Source organism: Globicephala melas, chromosome 18 (assembly GCF_963455315.2).
Source record: "Globicephala melas chromosome 18, mGloMel1.2, whole genome shotgun sequence".
NCBI lineage: Eukaryota > Metazoa > Chordata > Mammalia > Artiodactyla > Delphinidae > Globicephala > Globicephala melas.
The window spans coordinates 2,868,982-2,886,275 of NC_083331.1; the positions used below are offsets into that span (position 1 = coordinate 2,868,982).

Below are 17,294 nucleotides of genomic sequence, written 5' to 3' on the forward strand. Positions count from 1 at the left end.
CAAGCTGAGATGCGATCATCAAGGTGGGCCCTGATTCAACAGGACGCTGCGTGAAGACGGAGGCAGAGGTGAGGGAGATGCATCCAGATGCCGAGGTACAGGGGACCCAAGGCCGCCAGGAGCCAGGAGAGAGGCCGGCAGAGGGTCCCCCTCAGGCCTCGGGAGGAACTCACCCTGCTTCCAGCCTCTAGAACTGAGACAATTCATTCCTGCTGTTTAAGGCACCTGGTCTGTGGTACTTTGTGACGGCAGCCCTAGCAAACTAATACAACACTATTTCCCTTTTTCTCACTTTAATATTACATCGGTCATTTTCCACGTTGTTACGGGCTTTCCCTAACGATGCTGTAAACTGTTTTGAAGTGGTCGCCCATATGACCCTAGACTATCCCACTGAAAGTGGGCATTTCCATTGTTTCAACTTTTTTTCCATCACCAGTAACGTTTCGAAGGCATCGTGTGCTTGCAGCCTTTTCTCTCCTCTTGGACAACTTTCTCGAAATGCATCACCAGACGCTGATGACTGGGCTGGAGAGAAGCAACTGCTGTGCAGAGAGATGACAGGTCCCCAGGGCAGTGAGTTTTGAATTTGGAATGGAATGAACGTTGCCGTATGTGAAGGGAAGGAAGGGGAATCTGGGCAGAGCAAGCGGAGAGCCGGGCGGTGAGGGAGCGCCGGAGGAGATGCGAGAGCAGCAGACCGTGGCGGGCAGGCGGCAGAGAGTCTGCAAACTCGCTTAAGGGGCTGGGACTCCATTCCAGTGACGGTGGGGAAAGCTCACAGGGAAACAGCAGTAAGGACCGAACAGGAACTCTGACCAGCGTGGGCGGAAGCCTGGCCTGAGGAGGGGGTGGGGGGGCCGGAGGGCAGGGGCCCCGGGACGGGGTTGGGGGGGCGGGCAGTGCAATGCCAGGGGCCCCACCTGCCCGGCCGAGAGGACCACAAAAGCAGGAGATGCTCGAAAACTCCCTCGGCCTCCAGCCGCCCCCGCTTCCTCTTTCCTTTTCACCCTGTCTGACGAGAGTCCAGCCCGGATTCCTGCTGAGGCAGAAGCCAGGCGGCACCATGTGGAGGACATTCCCTCACCCTCACCGTTCATGCCTCCCTGACCGCCCAGCACGAGGCGCGGCCCTCCCAGGACACCCTCTGCCACCATTTCCGGGTCACAATCCATCAGCGACCTTCCCGTCACCATCTCCATGCTCTCGCCACCTCCTCCATCCTCCATCCTCTTCGGGGGAGGATGACTGGGGCCTCGGCCCACCTGTTCCCTCTCTCTTCTCCACCCTCTGTGGCCCCCCCTCCACTCCCTCTCCCTGAAATGTAAAGAGGCCGAGTGATGCCCTCGACCGCCTTCAAGTCTCTGGAAAGAACACTCTTTAAATCCCGCCCCTTCTCGCGGCTCGGCTCCAGTCACCACCGTCACATGGAGGTCGTGCCCACTGGCCGGTGGGCAGCAGCGCTGCCCAGAACCCAGGCGTCCGAGCACCCCATCCATCACTCACGCGCGCCGCGCGATGCTGCTTTTCACAGGTAAGACGGTGAACCCGGCAACCGAAGGTCTGGTCGTCGGCAGGCTGCTGTGTCTCTTTAGAGTCGCACAGTTCAGTGGTTAAAAACGTGGGCCTGCAGTGAAAACTCTATCTGACTGCAGATTCAAGGCCCTTCTCTGCCACATCGTTGGGGGCTCCCTTACTTACACTTGGGGTTTCTGGTCTGTAAAAGGAGGATGACAGCAACCACCAGAGCTTCACGCGATCAGAGGAACTAAGCAGCGGAGCACGCGGGGCGGCGCCTGCCCCACGGCAAGCGCCCGTCCTACTCCTGCCCCGTGCGCCTGGCCAGGCCACTGTCCAGCCAGCGCGCTGGCTCGGACGTCAGCGTGCTCTCTCAGGGACCTGCATCATTCCATGAGTTCGGGTCAGCACGTATTCACCGGGTAAGGACTCAGGTGGCATATGAACAACTCTATCAGATAAAAAACTCCTCCATGCTGCTCAAACAGTACTGGTGAACCTCAAACACCCAGAAAGAGCTGTGAAAGTCAGGTTAAGACAAATCCTCCCCGGGAGCCCATTCACGGTCAGGAGTTCATTCCTCCATGGTAGGAACTCGGTCCCCAGACCTTCTCAAGGTCAGGCTCACCGTGATGGCTCAGAGCCCACAGGGCACCCTTCCTGGACAGGGGGCGATAAGCTGGCCCCTGCAGGGGCAGCTCCTGACACCCGGTGGGTCCTCCCCACCCCTGGCCCAGGGCAGGCGGACGGGGCGCAATGGCCCGGGCGCCTCCGTTGAATGGAAGCTGCCCGGTGGAGGACTCCACCCCCATCTCCCGGAGCGGACCAGGGAGGCCCGCGACACTCACTGTTGGATGCTCTCATGAGCCGCCGGCGTCCCACGCGGTCCAGCCCGATGGGGGTGCTCTGGGAGAAGGCGCACGGCCGCAGCCGGGCCGACACCGCGCGGTAGGGCGGCACCTGGTGCGCGGGCACGGGCGGCCGGGCAGCAGGCTGCAAAGGAAAGGGGAGGCGGTGAGAAGGGGCAGGAAGTAGGGGCCCCGGGATCTCAGCATCCTCACCTCAAGCCTCTGATCACAGCCCGGCCCGAGCTGCGCAAGCTCAAGGACGACCTTCCTCTAACCGGAAACCCCAGTGCCGACCCCTCAGGGCATCACGTTTTGGCCACCTGCCAGGACACACCCCCAGGGGACACTCAGGAAAGGCCAGCGTGGAGCAGGGGAAGCTGGGGGAGGAAGTGGTGCCCCACCCCCGGCCCAGCAAGCCCCAGGGAAGCAGAGGCAACGCCAGCCACCCCCACCCCCGGCCTCCGCCCTACACCCACCCGCAGGCAGGGACCAGCATTTGTGGAGCACAGTTCTCATTCACCGAAACTAACAGGGCGGTGGAGCCTCGTCTACGAGGAGACTTGGTTTCCACAAATTTAGAATCATCCGTATGTCCTTGTGACCTTCCATATGAATTGTGCCTACAGCTACACTCAAGGCCAAGTTGGTCCCTGCTTTCCGTAGGTTTTCTCAGCATTTTTCTACCCAGTTCCCCAAATGAGCTTAGAGTGCACAAAATTATCTTACTCCATTTTCTTTTGGACGTTCTGAAATGAAAAAATGTCTGTAATGCTTTAGATCTCCCCTAGGCTGTGTTTCAAGTTAAAATAGATTACAGTTTGCTTTCATTCAGAATTACTTCTTGTGTGGCACTGGTGACACACTGGTGAGCAGAGCCGCCTTCCAGAATTATTTCCTAGCATGCAGAGCATCTTAACACAACAAAAAGTTTGAGGTATTCTTCAACATAATTTGTTTTTTACCTTAAAAATTCAGTTCAGTTTAGTTCAATTAAGCAAGAGGTTTTTGGGTATTTGCTATAAATAAGCATTGTGCTGGGCTTAGAGGGAGAATGTAAACATAAAATCCAATACCAATGTAGAATTGCCCTTTTAAGAGAATTTATGGGCTGTGATATCAACTGGCAAGTTTAAAACAAAATGAAACTGGCACTAGTCATGTATGACTGTGAACCCTGGACCACGGCTGGGGCATGAGTCTCACCAAATAATAGAAACTCCTTCGGAACAGGGCCTTTATTTAAATGTTTTGTAGCTTCAAAGGGCTCTCTGGGTAATTGATAAACACTTGTTGAATTACTAAAGGATACTAAGGGAATAACAGTAAGATTTTAACCTATTGTCAAAACAGTTACGAAGCTGCAACTGACGTGCAAAGAGTAAGAAAATGGTAGAAAAAATATTTTCTCATCTCTAGAAAAAAATTGGTTTATCTTTTTCGTATCTTTACATCTTAAGGATAAGCGACACTTTCTCTTTCCAGATTTCTTCTTTCAGGAAGCTCACTAAATATGCAAGGCTACTTTCCCCAGACGATTCAGAACAAACAGCAAACCAGTTTCCCGTATTATTCAAGATCCCAGAAAGAGGATTAGTAAGAGACATCCAAATGTCAGTGGGTTAGTTCTAATTCATGCATGTTTTCAAAGTCAGGAAGAAAGGCTGTGAGCAGATGACGTCATCCTCGAGGCAGAGAGAAGAAAGGAAAGCGTTAAGTTTCCTGGTAAGTTTGCAGCCAGAGGACAGAGGCCAGGCGGCTGGAGGGCTGAGTGGCTTTGGTGGCAGCGTGCCCGGGCTTACTTGGGGCAGAATGGCCTCCCCCTCCTCCGCCTGGCTGCTCCCATAGAAGCCGACCCCGCCGATCACGGAGATGGGGCGTCTTCTCGGCGCCCCCCGGGGGCAGCCCCCAGCAGCGGTCTGGTCTGCAGGGTCGATGGGGGCCCCGCTGGGCTGGTGGTCACCGTCCTCTGTGTCCTCTTTCTGGGGGTCTACGGCGATCGCGTCTTCAGGGATGGACAGACTTAGGCTGACCGGCTGGCCGTAGTCAGAGAGTGGTCGGGGCCTTGACCTCCTCCCGGGTCCGCATCTCCTCCTGGGGACCCTCTGAGCCTCCAGCCTCTCTTCCTCTGGTGCGGAGGTCCGCCTCCAGGACCCCTCGGTCACAACCTTTTCAAATGCGGAAAAAGTTAGGTGAGGGCGACTTCCAGGAGGGTAAAGAAAAGGTACGAGCCAGACGTCCCTGACCCCTCCCCAGCCCCCCAAATTGTTTGCGTACCAGAAAGATGTGACCGAGACATGGATGAGAAGAAGCAAACGTGTCTTTAATTGGAGGCTGAATTAAAACCCTAATTTCATTAGTGATGTTTGGTGACCCATGATGAGCCATGATACAAGATACTGAGAAAATCAGCACCACGGTGAGTTAATAAAAATGACTTTTAACTACAGCGGGTGTCTCCCCCAATATACGTAACAACAGGCAGGGTAACGCAGGCCTGTAGGAGAAACGGCCCTAAGGCTGCACTTGGCAACCTGAGGCCCCTTCTCTCAGCTACATTCACAGACAGAAGGTGCTTCGAGAGGTTCAAGCCTGGGCTGCTCAGCACGGTACTCACACCTGGGGACTTAGTCTGCTGGGGCGAGCACTGAACCCGGGGCTCCAAGGGCGAGATCAGCTGACTAACTGGCTGTGTGCGCTGGGACTGGTCACCACTAACCCTTTCAGCATCTCAGACTCCAGACTAGACAATCCCACAGCTGGAGAGTCTGCAGCCCTGAAGTCGGCAAGACTTCCTAAGTTTTCAAGTAACTTTTTCAGAGGCAAAAGGCAATGCACTATTGCAGGAGAAAGACCACGAGGTGTGGAAATGGGCACACTTCTGTGTAAATCCGGCTGGGCGCCCAGCTGGTGCTGTAGGCCCAGGCAAGGTGCTTCAGGTCTGCAGGCCTGCTCCAGCCCCTGTCCCCTCCTGGGACCTGGGAGGATGAGCTGCGACCACGGTGAGTCAGAGGGCCACCTGCATCGGCCCTGGTGGATCGCTGCTCTTAAAACACTGTGCCAGGGAACAACCGTCCCAGGCCTCAGCCCACCTGGAGACGAGCTCTCCCCCAGCGGGTCCTCCAAGTCTGGGCTCAGGGGAGGCCGCTGCGGGCTCTGTGGGAGGGAGGGGGGCAGGAGAGCGTGCAGGCGCAGTCCCGCGAGCCCCGTACCCTCCGCTCTTCCGTCCCGAGACATCCTGTAACAACCAAGTGAAAATAGAACAGAGCCCAGCCCGGGGAGGGCTGTGCTAACCAGGCAAGTCATGTGACTGCAGGGCAGGCAGAGCGGGCCACCCTGGCCGAGCGCCCAGCGGGGCAGATGTCCCCCTGCAGCCCTGCCCTGAGCAGTGGCCCAGGGACTCTGGGCTCTCGCCAGTCAGTGGCAACTGAGACCAGAAATGCAGGTCCCATATTTCCAAGCTGAGACCCGGGGAAGCGAGGTGACTTGCCCAAGGCCACGCAGCCAGCTAGCGGCAACAGAGACACCAGGTATGGGCCTTGTAACCTCTGTCCCCACTAAGCCACGACACTTCCCATATACCAAATCACCTCTGCTCGAGAGACAGAGGGCTCTAGCGAACACCACTGCCTCCTTGCTACCTGCGGATTCGATTCTTACAGCTTGGACCACTATGTTTAATTCAAGTCACCAGGGACAGAGTCCAGAATACACCACTGTAGCATAAACACCATTGTGAGTGGAAGGCACTTAAGAACAGGGTTTTCTTCTGTGTGAAAGCAGAACTCAGTGGTCATAAGTCCCCTCCCTTGGGACGCGATTCTCCTTCTTCCAGCCAGGGAAGATTGGCTCTTGTCACTGAGACGAGAAGCCCTCACCGAAACAGACGCAGGCACAAAACTACCCTGTCTCCCAGCTGCTCACCTACAGGCCCCTAATCTTTCCCAAAAGTCACTCGCTTTCCCGTGAGAGCCTTTCTCCACCCGCTTTCCCCTATTAAGATGTTCTGTCAGCTCCCAGGGCTAACCACTTCCTGGAACCACAGTTTCCTGTGAACTCCCACTTACTCACATGAATAATAATCTGTCTTCTGTCAGTTTAATTCACACACCTCCAGAAAAGAATGTATAAGAGGGTGTATTAAAACATTTTCCTCTGACACCGTGGGAAAATATGAGAGCAATCATGGAAAAGTTAATATTGTTTTTTTGCAGTACATACATATAACAAACAGGCTATTATAGATGGTTTAACTCAATTACTAAATCAAACGGCACAGACAACTTAAGCACACAGTGAGAATAAACCCATTTATATCATCACCCAGTGATAAAAAGGTTGGGAAACAACATGCTAGAAAAACAGTACAACAAAATTGCAGGCAATAAATTGGTCACAAATCTATGTGCAGTTATTGTTTTTGTTGGTGGTGGTGGGGTTTTGTGGTTTTTTTTTTTTTTTTTTTTTGCACGTATGCAACCTCCAGCCTGCTTTCCTCATTGATGCCAAAAAAAAAAAAAGAGAAAGAGAAGGAGACATGGGTTTAGGAAAACCAGCAGTTGTCGTAGTTGCTCAGGTAACAAATCCTTCTGAGAGCAAACCGGCTCCAGGAAGTGATGGGGGCGGGTAAAGGAAGGCGTGCAGAGGTCAGGAAATCAGACACTGACTGCGTAAAGCCTCGTGCCCACAGGGCAGCACGAGGAGAACCAACAGTGATTCTCGTGTGACACATCAGTACCGTACAGCCCCACCCGAGACCTGAAAGGAGAAAGCATGCCTTCCGAGTGGTACCAGATGCCCCAGGAGGTGCAGGAATTAGTTAATAGAATCATAATATATAAAACTGAAACGTCCATTTTATTCAAAGCAAAAGTACAGAAGGAGGGACAGAGGGATGGGGGAAAATCTCTCAGGTTTAAGCTCACATTCAAACAGTGAGGCTTTGCCAGAAGACAGGTACATTCAAATAAAACAAATGTGAACTTTCCTGCAAATTCTAAAACTGAACCTTCTTTTAGCAAACATTATGTGCTTCTGAAATACACCCTTGGTTCATCCCGGGGAACACAGCTTGAGTGCGACTCTTCCCGGAAATACAAACACCCAGCAAAGAACGCTCCACACCCAACGAGCCAGGACCTACCCCAGACTCTGCTACAGGCAGTGGCCCCAGATGCTGTGAAGGGACAGCAGGTGACCACATCCACGCCCTCCGAGAGTTTTTTCCTGCTTTAAACACACTCTCATTGGGTGTAAGTGGCTGGGCCGGAGCTCTGCTGGCCCAGGTTCTCCTCACAGCCCAGCAGCCCAGCGCAGACCCACCCGGGACCAATTCACACCCAAGTCACCAACGTCTGTGAACAGACCTGTCCGTGGCCTTGTTAATTCTTGCTTCCCAGCATAGTTTTAAAATACTTTCCCTAGTTGGGGGGCGGTTTGCATTTTTTTCTTCTATGCAAGATTCCCTCCCTTACGTTACAAAAGTAAAAGGCAAAATAGATCTCATTACCTCTGCTTAGACACTTCAAAACATATTTTGAAACCACAGTGAAAGTGAATCATCAACCTGAGGGAAAAGCACTGAGCCCACACACGTCCCTTCAGAACCCCGTCTAACGTTGAGTCTCCAGGACCGACAGCAAGAGCTAGGGTTGAACTGTGTCCCCTGAAGATCTACTGGGAGTCCTCACCCCCATACCTGTGAATGTGACCATAGTGGCAGGTACGGAGTCTGCAGGTGCAGTGGAGTTAAGATGAGGTCATACTAGTAGATGAGCCCTAATCCAATGGCTGGCGTCCCTGGAAGAGGAGGGAAATGTGGACACAGAGACAAGAGGAAGAAGGATGTGCGGCCCGAGGCAGAGATGAGAGCCACGCACCCGTGATCCGAGGAGCCCGCAGGGAACCCCGAGGCTGCAAGAGGCAGGGGGTCCACCTCTTGGGCTTCCAGGGGTGGGGCCCCGCCTGCTCAGCCATGACTGCAGACATCTGGCCTCCGCAGCAACGAGGATTCATGTCAGCTGTCTTACCCCCGTGGTAATTTGTTACAGTAGCTCCAGGGAAGCAGCACAGCAAGGTAACTCAGAAGAAAATATTACAGGCAAGCATATTCTGACCATGTGAAGATTAAAAAATAAAATAAACTAAAGCAAGGAGACTTTCCTCTGGATGAGCCAGAGGTGCCGTGAAGATGCAGGTGAGTACAACGAGCAAAGCCAGGCTTTCACAGGTTGGCAGAGTCCTGGGTTCCGCGGGGGACCCAGCACAGGCACCGGGCTGGAGGGGGAAGGAGAAGCATCTTGACGATGCATGTGGCAGAGACCGTGGAACAAGGTTACGTAACGACAGCTGTGACTCTGGAACACCTGTGACCTGCTGGAACCACACCAGGCGTGTCACCGTATTTAATCTTCACAACCACCCTACGAGGTAGGGGCCACATTTTAGTGATCAGGACACTAGGGCTACAATAAATAAAATTACTTGCTCACAGAGCCAGAAAGGGGAGGGGCCCATTTTATACCCCAGTCTGTCTGATTTCAAAATTTCTGCCTTTTCTGCTCGGCCACCTGCATCCAAGGCGTGTACCATTACAGAAGGAAAACAGAACTCTGTAGGTTTTCCAGCCCTTGGCTGTCGAGTGTTTGGAGGGAGCGGAGAGGAGACGGCAGTTATGAGAGGCTCTGATATCTGTGCCTGGGGAACCCACAGACCGCTTCTCAAAATCTCATTTTAAATGCATAAGATAAAAAGTGTATTCCATCGACAGACGGAGGGATAAAGATGTGATACACACACACACACACACACACACACACAATGGAACACTATTCAGTCATAAAAAAGAATGAAATTCTGCCATTTGCAGCAACATGGATGGACCTAGAGATTGTCATACTAAGTGAAATAAGTCAGACAGAGAAAGACAGATACTGTATGATATCAGTTCTATGTGGAATCTCAAAAATAAAACAAAACTAGTGAATAGAACAAAAAAGAAACAGACCCACAGAAAGAACAAACTAGTGGTTACCAGTGGGGGGGAGGGGCAAGATGGGGGCAGGGATTAAGAGACATAAACTACCATATATACAATAAATAAGCTGCAAGGATATATTGTACAGCACAGGGAATACAGCCAATATTATATAATAAGTATAAGTGGAATATAACCTTTGAAAATCGTGAGTCACTGTTAATATACCTGAAATTTATGTACTATTGTACCTCAACTATACCTCAATGAAAAAAATATACACATCAAACATTTACAGAAAAAAAGACAAGATAGTATTATAAATGAAGCTGATTATTTTGAAACGCAATTTTCAAAATATTAAAAGAATCTTGATATAGTAGTATAGGTAATATGAGTTAAGAGGACTGGGGATAGGTCCAAAAGCTGTCACACTTTGAAGTACTGTACTGAGGAGTACGAGAAATTTTAAGAATATCAGCAAAAACTGTCGTAAGATGTGAAAAAGATCTGTGATTTCCATGGTGATTATATCACAGGTGTTGCTAAAATTGCTCTGGTTTGATGCCTACATTCATAACAGAAGGAAATGCTATCTTTTAGTGTGAAAATAATAAAATCCCCACTTCCTGATTTCCACTGACGTAGTCCTTGGATGAACGTAAGTTAAAACCTCCTAGTTTAAAATGCTGAAGAGGGTGTGGAGAAAAGGGAACCCTGCTACACTGTTGGTGGGAATGTAAGTTAGTGAAGCCACTATGGAGAACGGTATGGAGGTTCCTCAGACAACTAAAAATAGATTTCTCATATATGATCCAGCAATCCCACTCCTGGGTATGTATCCAGACAACTATAATTCAGAAAGACACCTGCACCCCTATGTTCATAGCAGCACTATTCACAATAGCCAAGACACGGAAGCAACCTATGTCCATCACAAATGAATGGATAAAGAAGATGTGGGGGCTTCCCTGGTGGCGCAGTGGTTGGGAGTCCGCCTGCCGATGCAGGGCACACGGGTTCGTGCCCCGGTCTGGAAGGATACCACATGCCGTGGAGCGGCTGGGCCCGTGAGCCATGGCCTCTGAGCCTGCACGTCCGGAGCCTGTGCTCCGCAACGGGAGAGGCCACAACAGTGAGAGGCCCGCGTACCGAAAAAAAAAAAAAAAAAAAGCAAATATTAACGCGCATGCGGACACTTAATTTACTACTGATTGCCCAGTTCTCCGAGCATAAAAAAACCCTTAAAAGTAACTATGAAAAATCTGGGCTCTGGAAGTCCCCCCTCCCCTGACTTTGTAATAAATCATTCACAGGAATTCCATTTCTGGGCTTAACTAAAACCCCACCATCCTACCATCTCAGAATCAACAGCAGCACAGTGCTAGTTTGACATCCAGGTAGAGAAATGATACAATTGTAGGTTGTTGTTTTACGTGTGGACACATGAAAAGTGAAGAGACAGTTTAAAACCATCGTATTATGAAATAAATGCACATAATGACTCCACGTTAAAATGTATTTTATCTGAAACACATGATGAAGTATAGAGAGGTATACTCAAACTTTGCTTTCAGTTAATAAAAAGCATGATTTTATAAAAATGAACTTGCTTTCCTCTTTAGAAATTGTTTAATGGTTGAGGACAACTGAATATTCCAAATTCAAGAACCACGTTTTGAATGTCAGAAGAGCTGAATGTCAGAAGCCCACTGTTTTTCTAAACCTTTTTTTTTTAACATCTTTATTGGAGTATAATTGCTTTACACTGTTGTGTTAGTTGCTGCTTTATAACAAAGTAAATCAGCTATACATATACATACATCCCCATATCTCCTCCCTCTTGCGTCTCCCTCCCACCCTCTCTATCCCACCCCTCTAGGTGGTCACAAAGCACCAAGCTGATCTCCCTGTGCTATGCAGCTGCTTCCCACTAGCTATCTATTTTACATTTGGTAGTGTATATATGTCCATGCCACTCTCTCGCTTCGTCCCAGCTTACCCTTCCCCCTCCCCGTGTCCTCAATTCCATTCTCTACGTCTTCATCTTTATCCCTGTCCTGCTCCTAGGTTCTTCAGAACTTTTTTTTTTTAGATTCCATGTATATGTGTTAGCATACGGTATATGTTTTTCTCTTTCTGACTGACTTCATTCTGTATGATAGTCTCTAGGCCCATCCACTTCACTACAAATAACTCAATTTCGTTTATTTTTATGGCTGAGTAATATTCCATTGTATATACATGCCACATCTTTTTTTTTCAAACTTCTACTCTTTTTATACAGCAGGTTCTTATTAGTTCTCCATTTTATACATATTAATGTATATGTGTCAATCCAGTCTACCAATTCATCACACCACCACCCGCCACTTTCCCGCCTTGGGGTCCATAAGTTTGTTCTCTACATCTGTGTCTCTATTTCTGCCCTGCAAACTGGTTCATCTGTACCATTTTTCTAGGTTCCACAAATATGCGTTAATATACGGTATTTGTTTTTCTCTTTCTGACTTACTTCACTCTGTATGACAGTCTCTAGATCCATCCACGTGTCTACAAATGACCCAATTCCGTTCCTTTTTATGGCTGAGTAATATTCCATTGTATATTTGTACCACATCTTCTTTATCCATTCATCTGTCGATGGGCATTTAGCTTGCTTCCATGACCTGGCTATTGTAAATAGTGCTGCAATGAACATTGGGGTGCATGTGTCTTTTTGAATTATGGTTTTCTCAGCATATGTGCCCAGTAGTGGGATTGCTGGGTCATATGATAATTCTATTTTTACTTACTTAAGGAACCTCCATACTGTTCTACATAGTGGCTGTATCAATTTACATTCCCACCAACAGTGCAAGAGGGTTCCCTTTTCTCCACACCCTCTCCAGCATTTGTTGTTTGTAGATTTTCTGATGATGCCCCTTCCAACTGGTGTGAGGTGACACCTCATTGTAGTTTTGATTTGCATTTCTCTAATAATTAGTGATGTTGAGCAGCTTTTCATATGCTTCTTGACCATCTGTATGTCTTCTTTGGAGAAATGTCTGTTTAGGTCTTCTGCCCAGTTTTTGACTGGGTTGTTTTTTTAATATTGAGCTGCATGAGCTGTTTCTATATTTTGGGAGATTAATCCTTTGTCCCTTGATTCGTTTGCAAATATTTTCTCACATTCTGAGGGTTGTCTTTTCGTCTTATTTGTAGTTTCCTTTGCTTTGCAAAAAACTTTTAAGTTTAATTAAGTCCCATTTGTTTATTTTTGTTTTTGTTTCCATTCCTCTAGGAGGTGGATCAAAAAAGAACTTGCTGTGATTTATGTCAAAGAGTGTTCTTCCTATGTTCTCCTCTAAGAGTTTTATAGGGTCTGCTCTTACATTTAGGTCTCTAATCCATTTTGAGTTTATTTTTGTGTATGGTGTTAGGGAGTGTTCTAATTTCATTCTTTTACATGTAGCTGTCCAGTTTTCCCAGCACCACTTATTGAATAGACTGTCTTTTCTCCATTGTATATCTTTGCCTCCTTTATCAAAGATAAGGTGACCATATGTGCATGGGTTTATCTCTGGGCTTTCTATCCTGTTCCATTGATCTATATTTGTTTTTGTGCCAGTACCATATTGTCTTGATTACTGTAGCTTTGTAGTATAGTCTGAAGTCAGGGAGTCTCATTCCTCCAGCTCCATTTTTTTCCCTTAAGACTGCTTTGGCTATTAGGAATCTTTCATGTCTCCATACAAATTTTAAGATTTTTTTGTTCTAGTTCTGTAAAAAATGCCATTGTTAATATGATAGGGATTGCACTGAACCTGTAGATTGCTTTGGGTAGTAGAGTCATTTTCACAATGTTGATTCTTCCAATCCAAGAACATGGTATATCTCTCCATTTGTCGGTATCATCTTTAATTTCTTTCATCAGTGTCTCTTACTTTTCTGCATACAGGTCTTTTGTCTACCTAGGTAGGTTTATTCCTAGGTATTTTATTCTTTTCGTTGCAATGGTAAATGGGAGTGTTTCCTTAATTTCTCTTTCAGATTTTTCATTAGTGTATATGAATGCAAGAGATTTCTGTGCATTAATTTTGTATCCTGCAACTTTACCAGATTCATTGATTAGCTCTAGTAGTTTTCTGGTGGCATCTTTAGGATTCTCTATGTATAGTATCATGTCATCTGCAAACAGTGACAGTTTTACTTCTTCTTTTCCAATTTGTATTCCTTTTGTTTCTTTTTCTTCTCTGATTGCTGTGGCTAAAACTTCCAAAACTATGTTGAATAAGAGTGGTGAGAGTGGGCAACCTTGTCTTGTTCCTGATCTTAGAGGAAATGCTTTCAGTTTTTCACCATTGAGTGTGATGCTTGCTGTGGGTTTGTCATATATGGCCTTTATTATGTTGAGGTAGGTTCCCTCTATGCCCACTTTCTGGAGAGTTTTTATCATAAATGGGTGTCGAATTTTGCAAAAGCTTTTTCTGCATCTATTGAGATGATCATATGGTTTTTATTCTTCAATTTGTTAATATGGTATACCACATTGATTGATCTGTGTATATTGAAGAATCCTTGCATCCTTGGGATAAATCCCACTTGATCATGGTGTATGATCCTTTTAATGTGCTGTTGGATTCTGTTTGCTAGTATTTTGTTGAGGATTTTTGCATCTATATTCATGAGTGATATTGGTCTGTAATTTTCTTTTTTTGTAGTATCTTTGTCTGGTTTTGGTATCAGGGTGATGGTGGCCTCGTAGAATGAGTTTGGGAGTGTTCCTCCCTCTGCTATATTTTGGAAGAGTTTGGGAAGGATAGGTGTTAGCTCTTCTCTAAATGTTTGACAGAATTCGCCTATGAAGCCATCTGGTCCTGGACTTTTGTTTGTTGGAAGATTTTTAATCACAGTTTCCATTTCATTACTTGTGATTGGTCTGTTTATATATTTATATTTCTTCCTGGTTCAGTCTTGGAAGGTTATACCTTTCTAAGAGTTTGTGCATTTCTTCCAGGTTGTCCATTTTATTGGCATAGAGTTGCTTGTAGTAGTCTCTTACGATGCTTTGTATTTCTGCAGTGTCCATTGTAACTTCTCCTTTTTCATTTCTAATTTTATTGATTTAAGTCCTCTCCCTCTTTTTTTTGATGAGTCTGGCTAAAGGTTTCTCAATTTTACTTTTCTTCTCAAAGAGCCAGCTTTTAGTTTTATTGATGTTTGCTATTGTTTTCTTTGTTTCTATTTCATTTATCTCTGCTCTGATCTTTGATTTCTTTCCTTATAATAACTTTGGGTTTTGTTTGTTCTTCTTTCTCTAATTGCTTTAAGGTTAGGTTGTTTGAGAATTTTCTTGTTTCTTGAGGTAGGATTGTATTGCTATAAAATTCCCTCTTAGAACTGCTTTTACTGCATCCCATAGGTTTTGGGTCATCGTGTTTTCATCATCATTTGTTTCTAGGTATTTTTTTATTTCCTCTTTGATATCTTCACTGATCTCTTGGTTATTTAGTAGTGTATTGTTTAGCCTCCATGTGTTCGCATTTTTTACAGATTTTTTCCTGTAATTGATATCTAGTCTCATAGCGTTGTGGTTGTAAAAGATACTTGATACGATTTCAATTTTCTTAAATTTACCAAGGCTTGATTTGTGAACCAAAATATGATCTATCTTGGAGAATGTTCCATGAGCACTTGAGAAGAAAGTGTATTCTGCTGTTTTTAGATGGAAAGTCCTATAAATATCAATTAAGTCCATCTTGTTTAATGTATCATTTAAAGCTTGTGTTTCCTTATTTATTTTCATTTTGGATGATCTGTCCATTGGTGAAACAGGGGTGTTAAAGTCCCCTACTATGATTGTGTTACTGTCGATTTCCCCTTTTATGGCTGTTAGCATTTGCCTTATGTAATGAGGTGCTCCTATGTTGGGTTCATAAATATTTATAATTGTTATAGCTTCTTCTTGGATTGATCCCTTGATCATTATGTAGTGTCCTTCTTTGTCTCTTGTAATAGTCTTTATTTTAAAGTCATTTTGTCTGATATGAGAATTGCTATTCCAGCTTTCTTTTGATTTCCATTTGCATGGAATATCTTTTTCCATCCCCTCACTTTCAGTCTGTATGTGTCCCTAGGTCTGAAGTGGGTCACTTGTAGATAGCATATATACGGGTCTTGTTTTTGTATCCATTCAGTCAGTCTATGCCTTTTGGTTAGAACATTTAATCCATTTACATTTAAGGTAATTATTGATATGTATGTTCCTATTACCATTTTCTTATTTGCTTTGCATTTGTTATTGCAGGTTTTTTCCTTCTCCTGTGTATCCTGCCTAGATAAGTTCCTTTAGCATTTGTTGTAAAGCTGGTTTGGTGGTACTGAATTCTCTTAGCTTTTGCTTGTCTGTAAAGGTTTTAATTTCTCTGTCAAATCTGAATGAGATCCTTGCTGGGTCTAAACCTTTTTGAACATGAGACTTTGTTAACGCTGTTTGACTTCCTTTGTACAGAGAGGGAGAGGAATCAGGAGGAGGGGGAAAGGGACTTCCCTGGTGGTCCGGTGGTTAAGACTCTGAGCTTTCACTGCAGGGGGCGTGGCTTTGATCCCTAGTCGGGGAACTAAGATCCCGCTTGCCGCATGGCATGGCCAAAAAATAAAAGCTATCTAGAGATGACTTAAAGTATATGGGAGAATGTGAGTAGGTTATATGCAAATAATACACCATTGTATGTAAGGGATTTGAGCGTTCGTGGATTTTGGTATCTGTGAGGCGGAAAGGAGAAGGGGAAGCAGGGCCCAGCTTACTCTCTGTGGAGGACAATGAAGGATGATGTCTGTGTTCCCAGCATCAATGCATTTCAAACCACGGTTGGCAGCACAAATATACAAATCAACAGCCCAGAATGTCTTTAGAATCAAGGAAACTCAGGGCCACTGGAGTAGAGTGCAGAATAGCATCTTCATAATCATGATGGCCTCTGTGTTCTAGCTGAGGAGGTCCCAGGTACCCAGTCGTCCCATGCTGGGCGCCCCTCAACGTTTCCCTCTCCCTCCCCAACCAGAGCTACAGCTAATCTCAGGAGGAATCTAGTCCATCACGTCCCATGGAACAGTCTCCTAATGCTTCCTTGTCTCCAACCCATTCTCCATCCTACCACTAAAACACACATCAGATCGCAGCTGGCTGTCACCCCAGAACAAACCCGGGGTCATCAAAACCTCATCCAATGTGCCTTTCCAGCTCCGTCTTCACACGCAATTATTCACCAGCCACACCACACAACTCGCCTTTGCCACACACCACTTGAGGCAATTGGAAATGAGGGAAAGGCTGCTCCCACTACGATACCTTTTTGCCCCTGTCAATCTGGAAATTTTATCCTTCAGCATTCAGTTGAAATATCACCTCCTGCAGGAAAACTTCATCAATTCCCCTGGGCTCTGAGCTCTCTTTCCTGTGCCTCCGTTAAAACCACTGCCATATTTTTATAGCCTTGATTTATTTATCTGGGTGTCACATGACAGGAGCTACTTACATTCTTTCCAAATTATCCAATACCATTGTGACATCCCCGGAGTCCGCAGCCTGGGAAACTGGCAGTTTAAAAGCTTCATGAATGGGTCAAGGGATGAACGGGTGACTGGTGGACAAAGGAGCAAATAAGTGAGCAGTTCTGGGTGGCAAGGAAGCTGTCCTCACCCTACATTTATATGTGATTTTATAAAAATGAACTTAAGTTATCACTTGAGGATAACTAATATCTCGAAACCTATAACAATATCTTAGATCAGGAAATCAACTATCCCATTCCTGTCTCTTTCATAACCGATTCGAATTCCATGTACCCTGGAAACAAGCCGACTTCAATTTTCTTTCCCCCATTGTCAACAATCCTGTTTTAAAGTCTCCTATTTGGGACTTCCCTGGTGGCACAGTGGTTAAGAATCCGCCTGCCAATGTAGCAGACACA

General features: G+C 46.5%; 1 protein-coding gene across 1 annotated transcript in view; it reads right to left on the reverse strand.

The window, feature by feature from the left end:
* Positions 1-17,294, reverse strand: part of SPATA13 (spermatogenesis associated 13) — a 206,721-nt gene that overhangs the window by 44,032 nt on the left and 145,395 nt on the right. Inside the window, exons 3-4 of the mRNA XM_070044104.1 lie at positions 4,166-4,531; positions 2,367-2,511 (exon numbers count right to left, since the gene is read on the reverse strand). Coding sequence (XP_069900205.1) covers positions 2,367-2,511; positions 4,166-4,531 — 511 coding nt within the window. The remainder of the gene's footprint in view (positions 1-2,366; positions 2,512-4,165; positions 4,532-17,294) is intronic.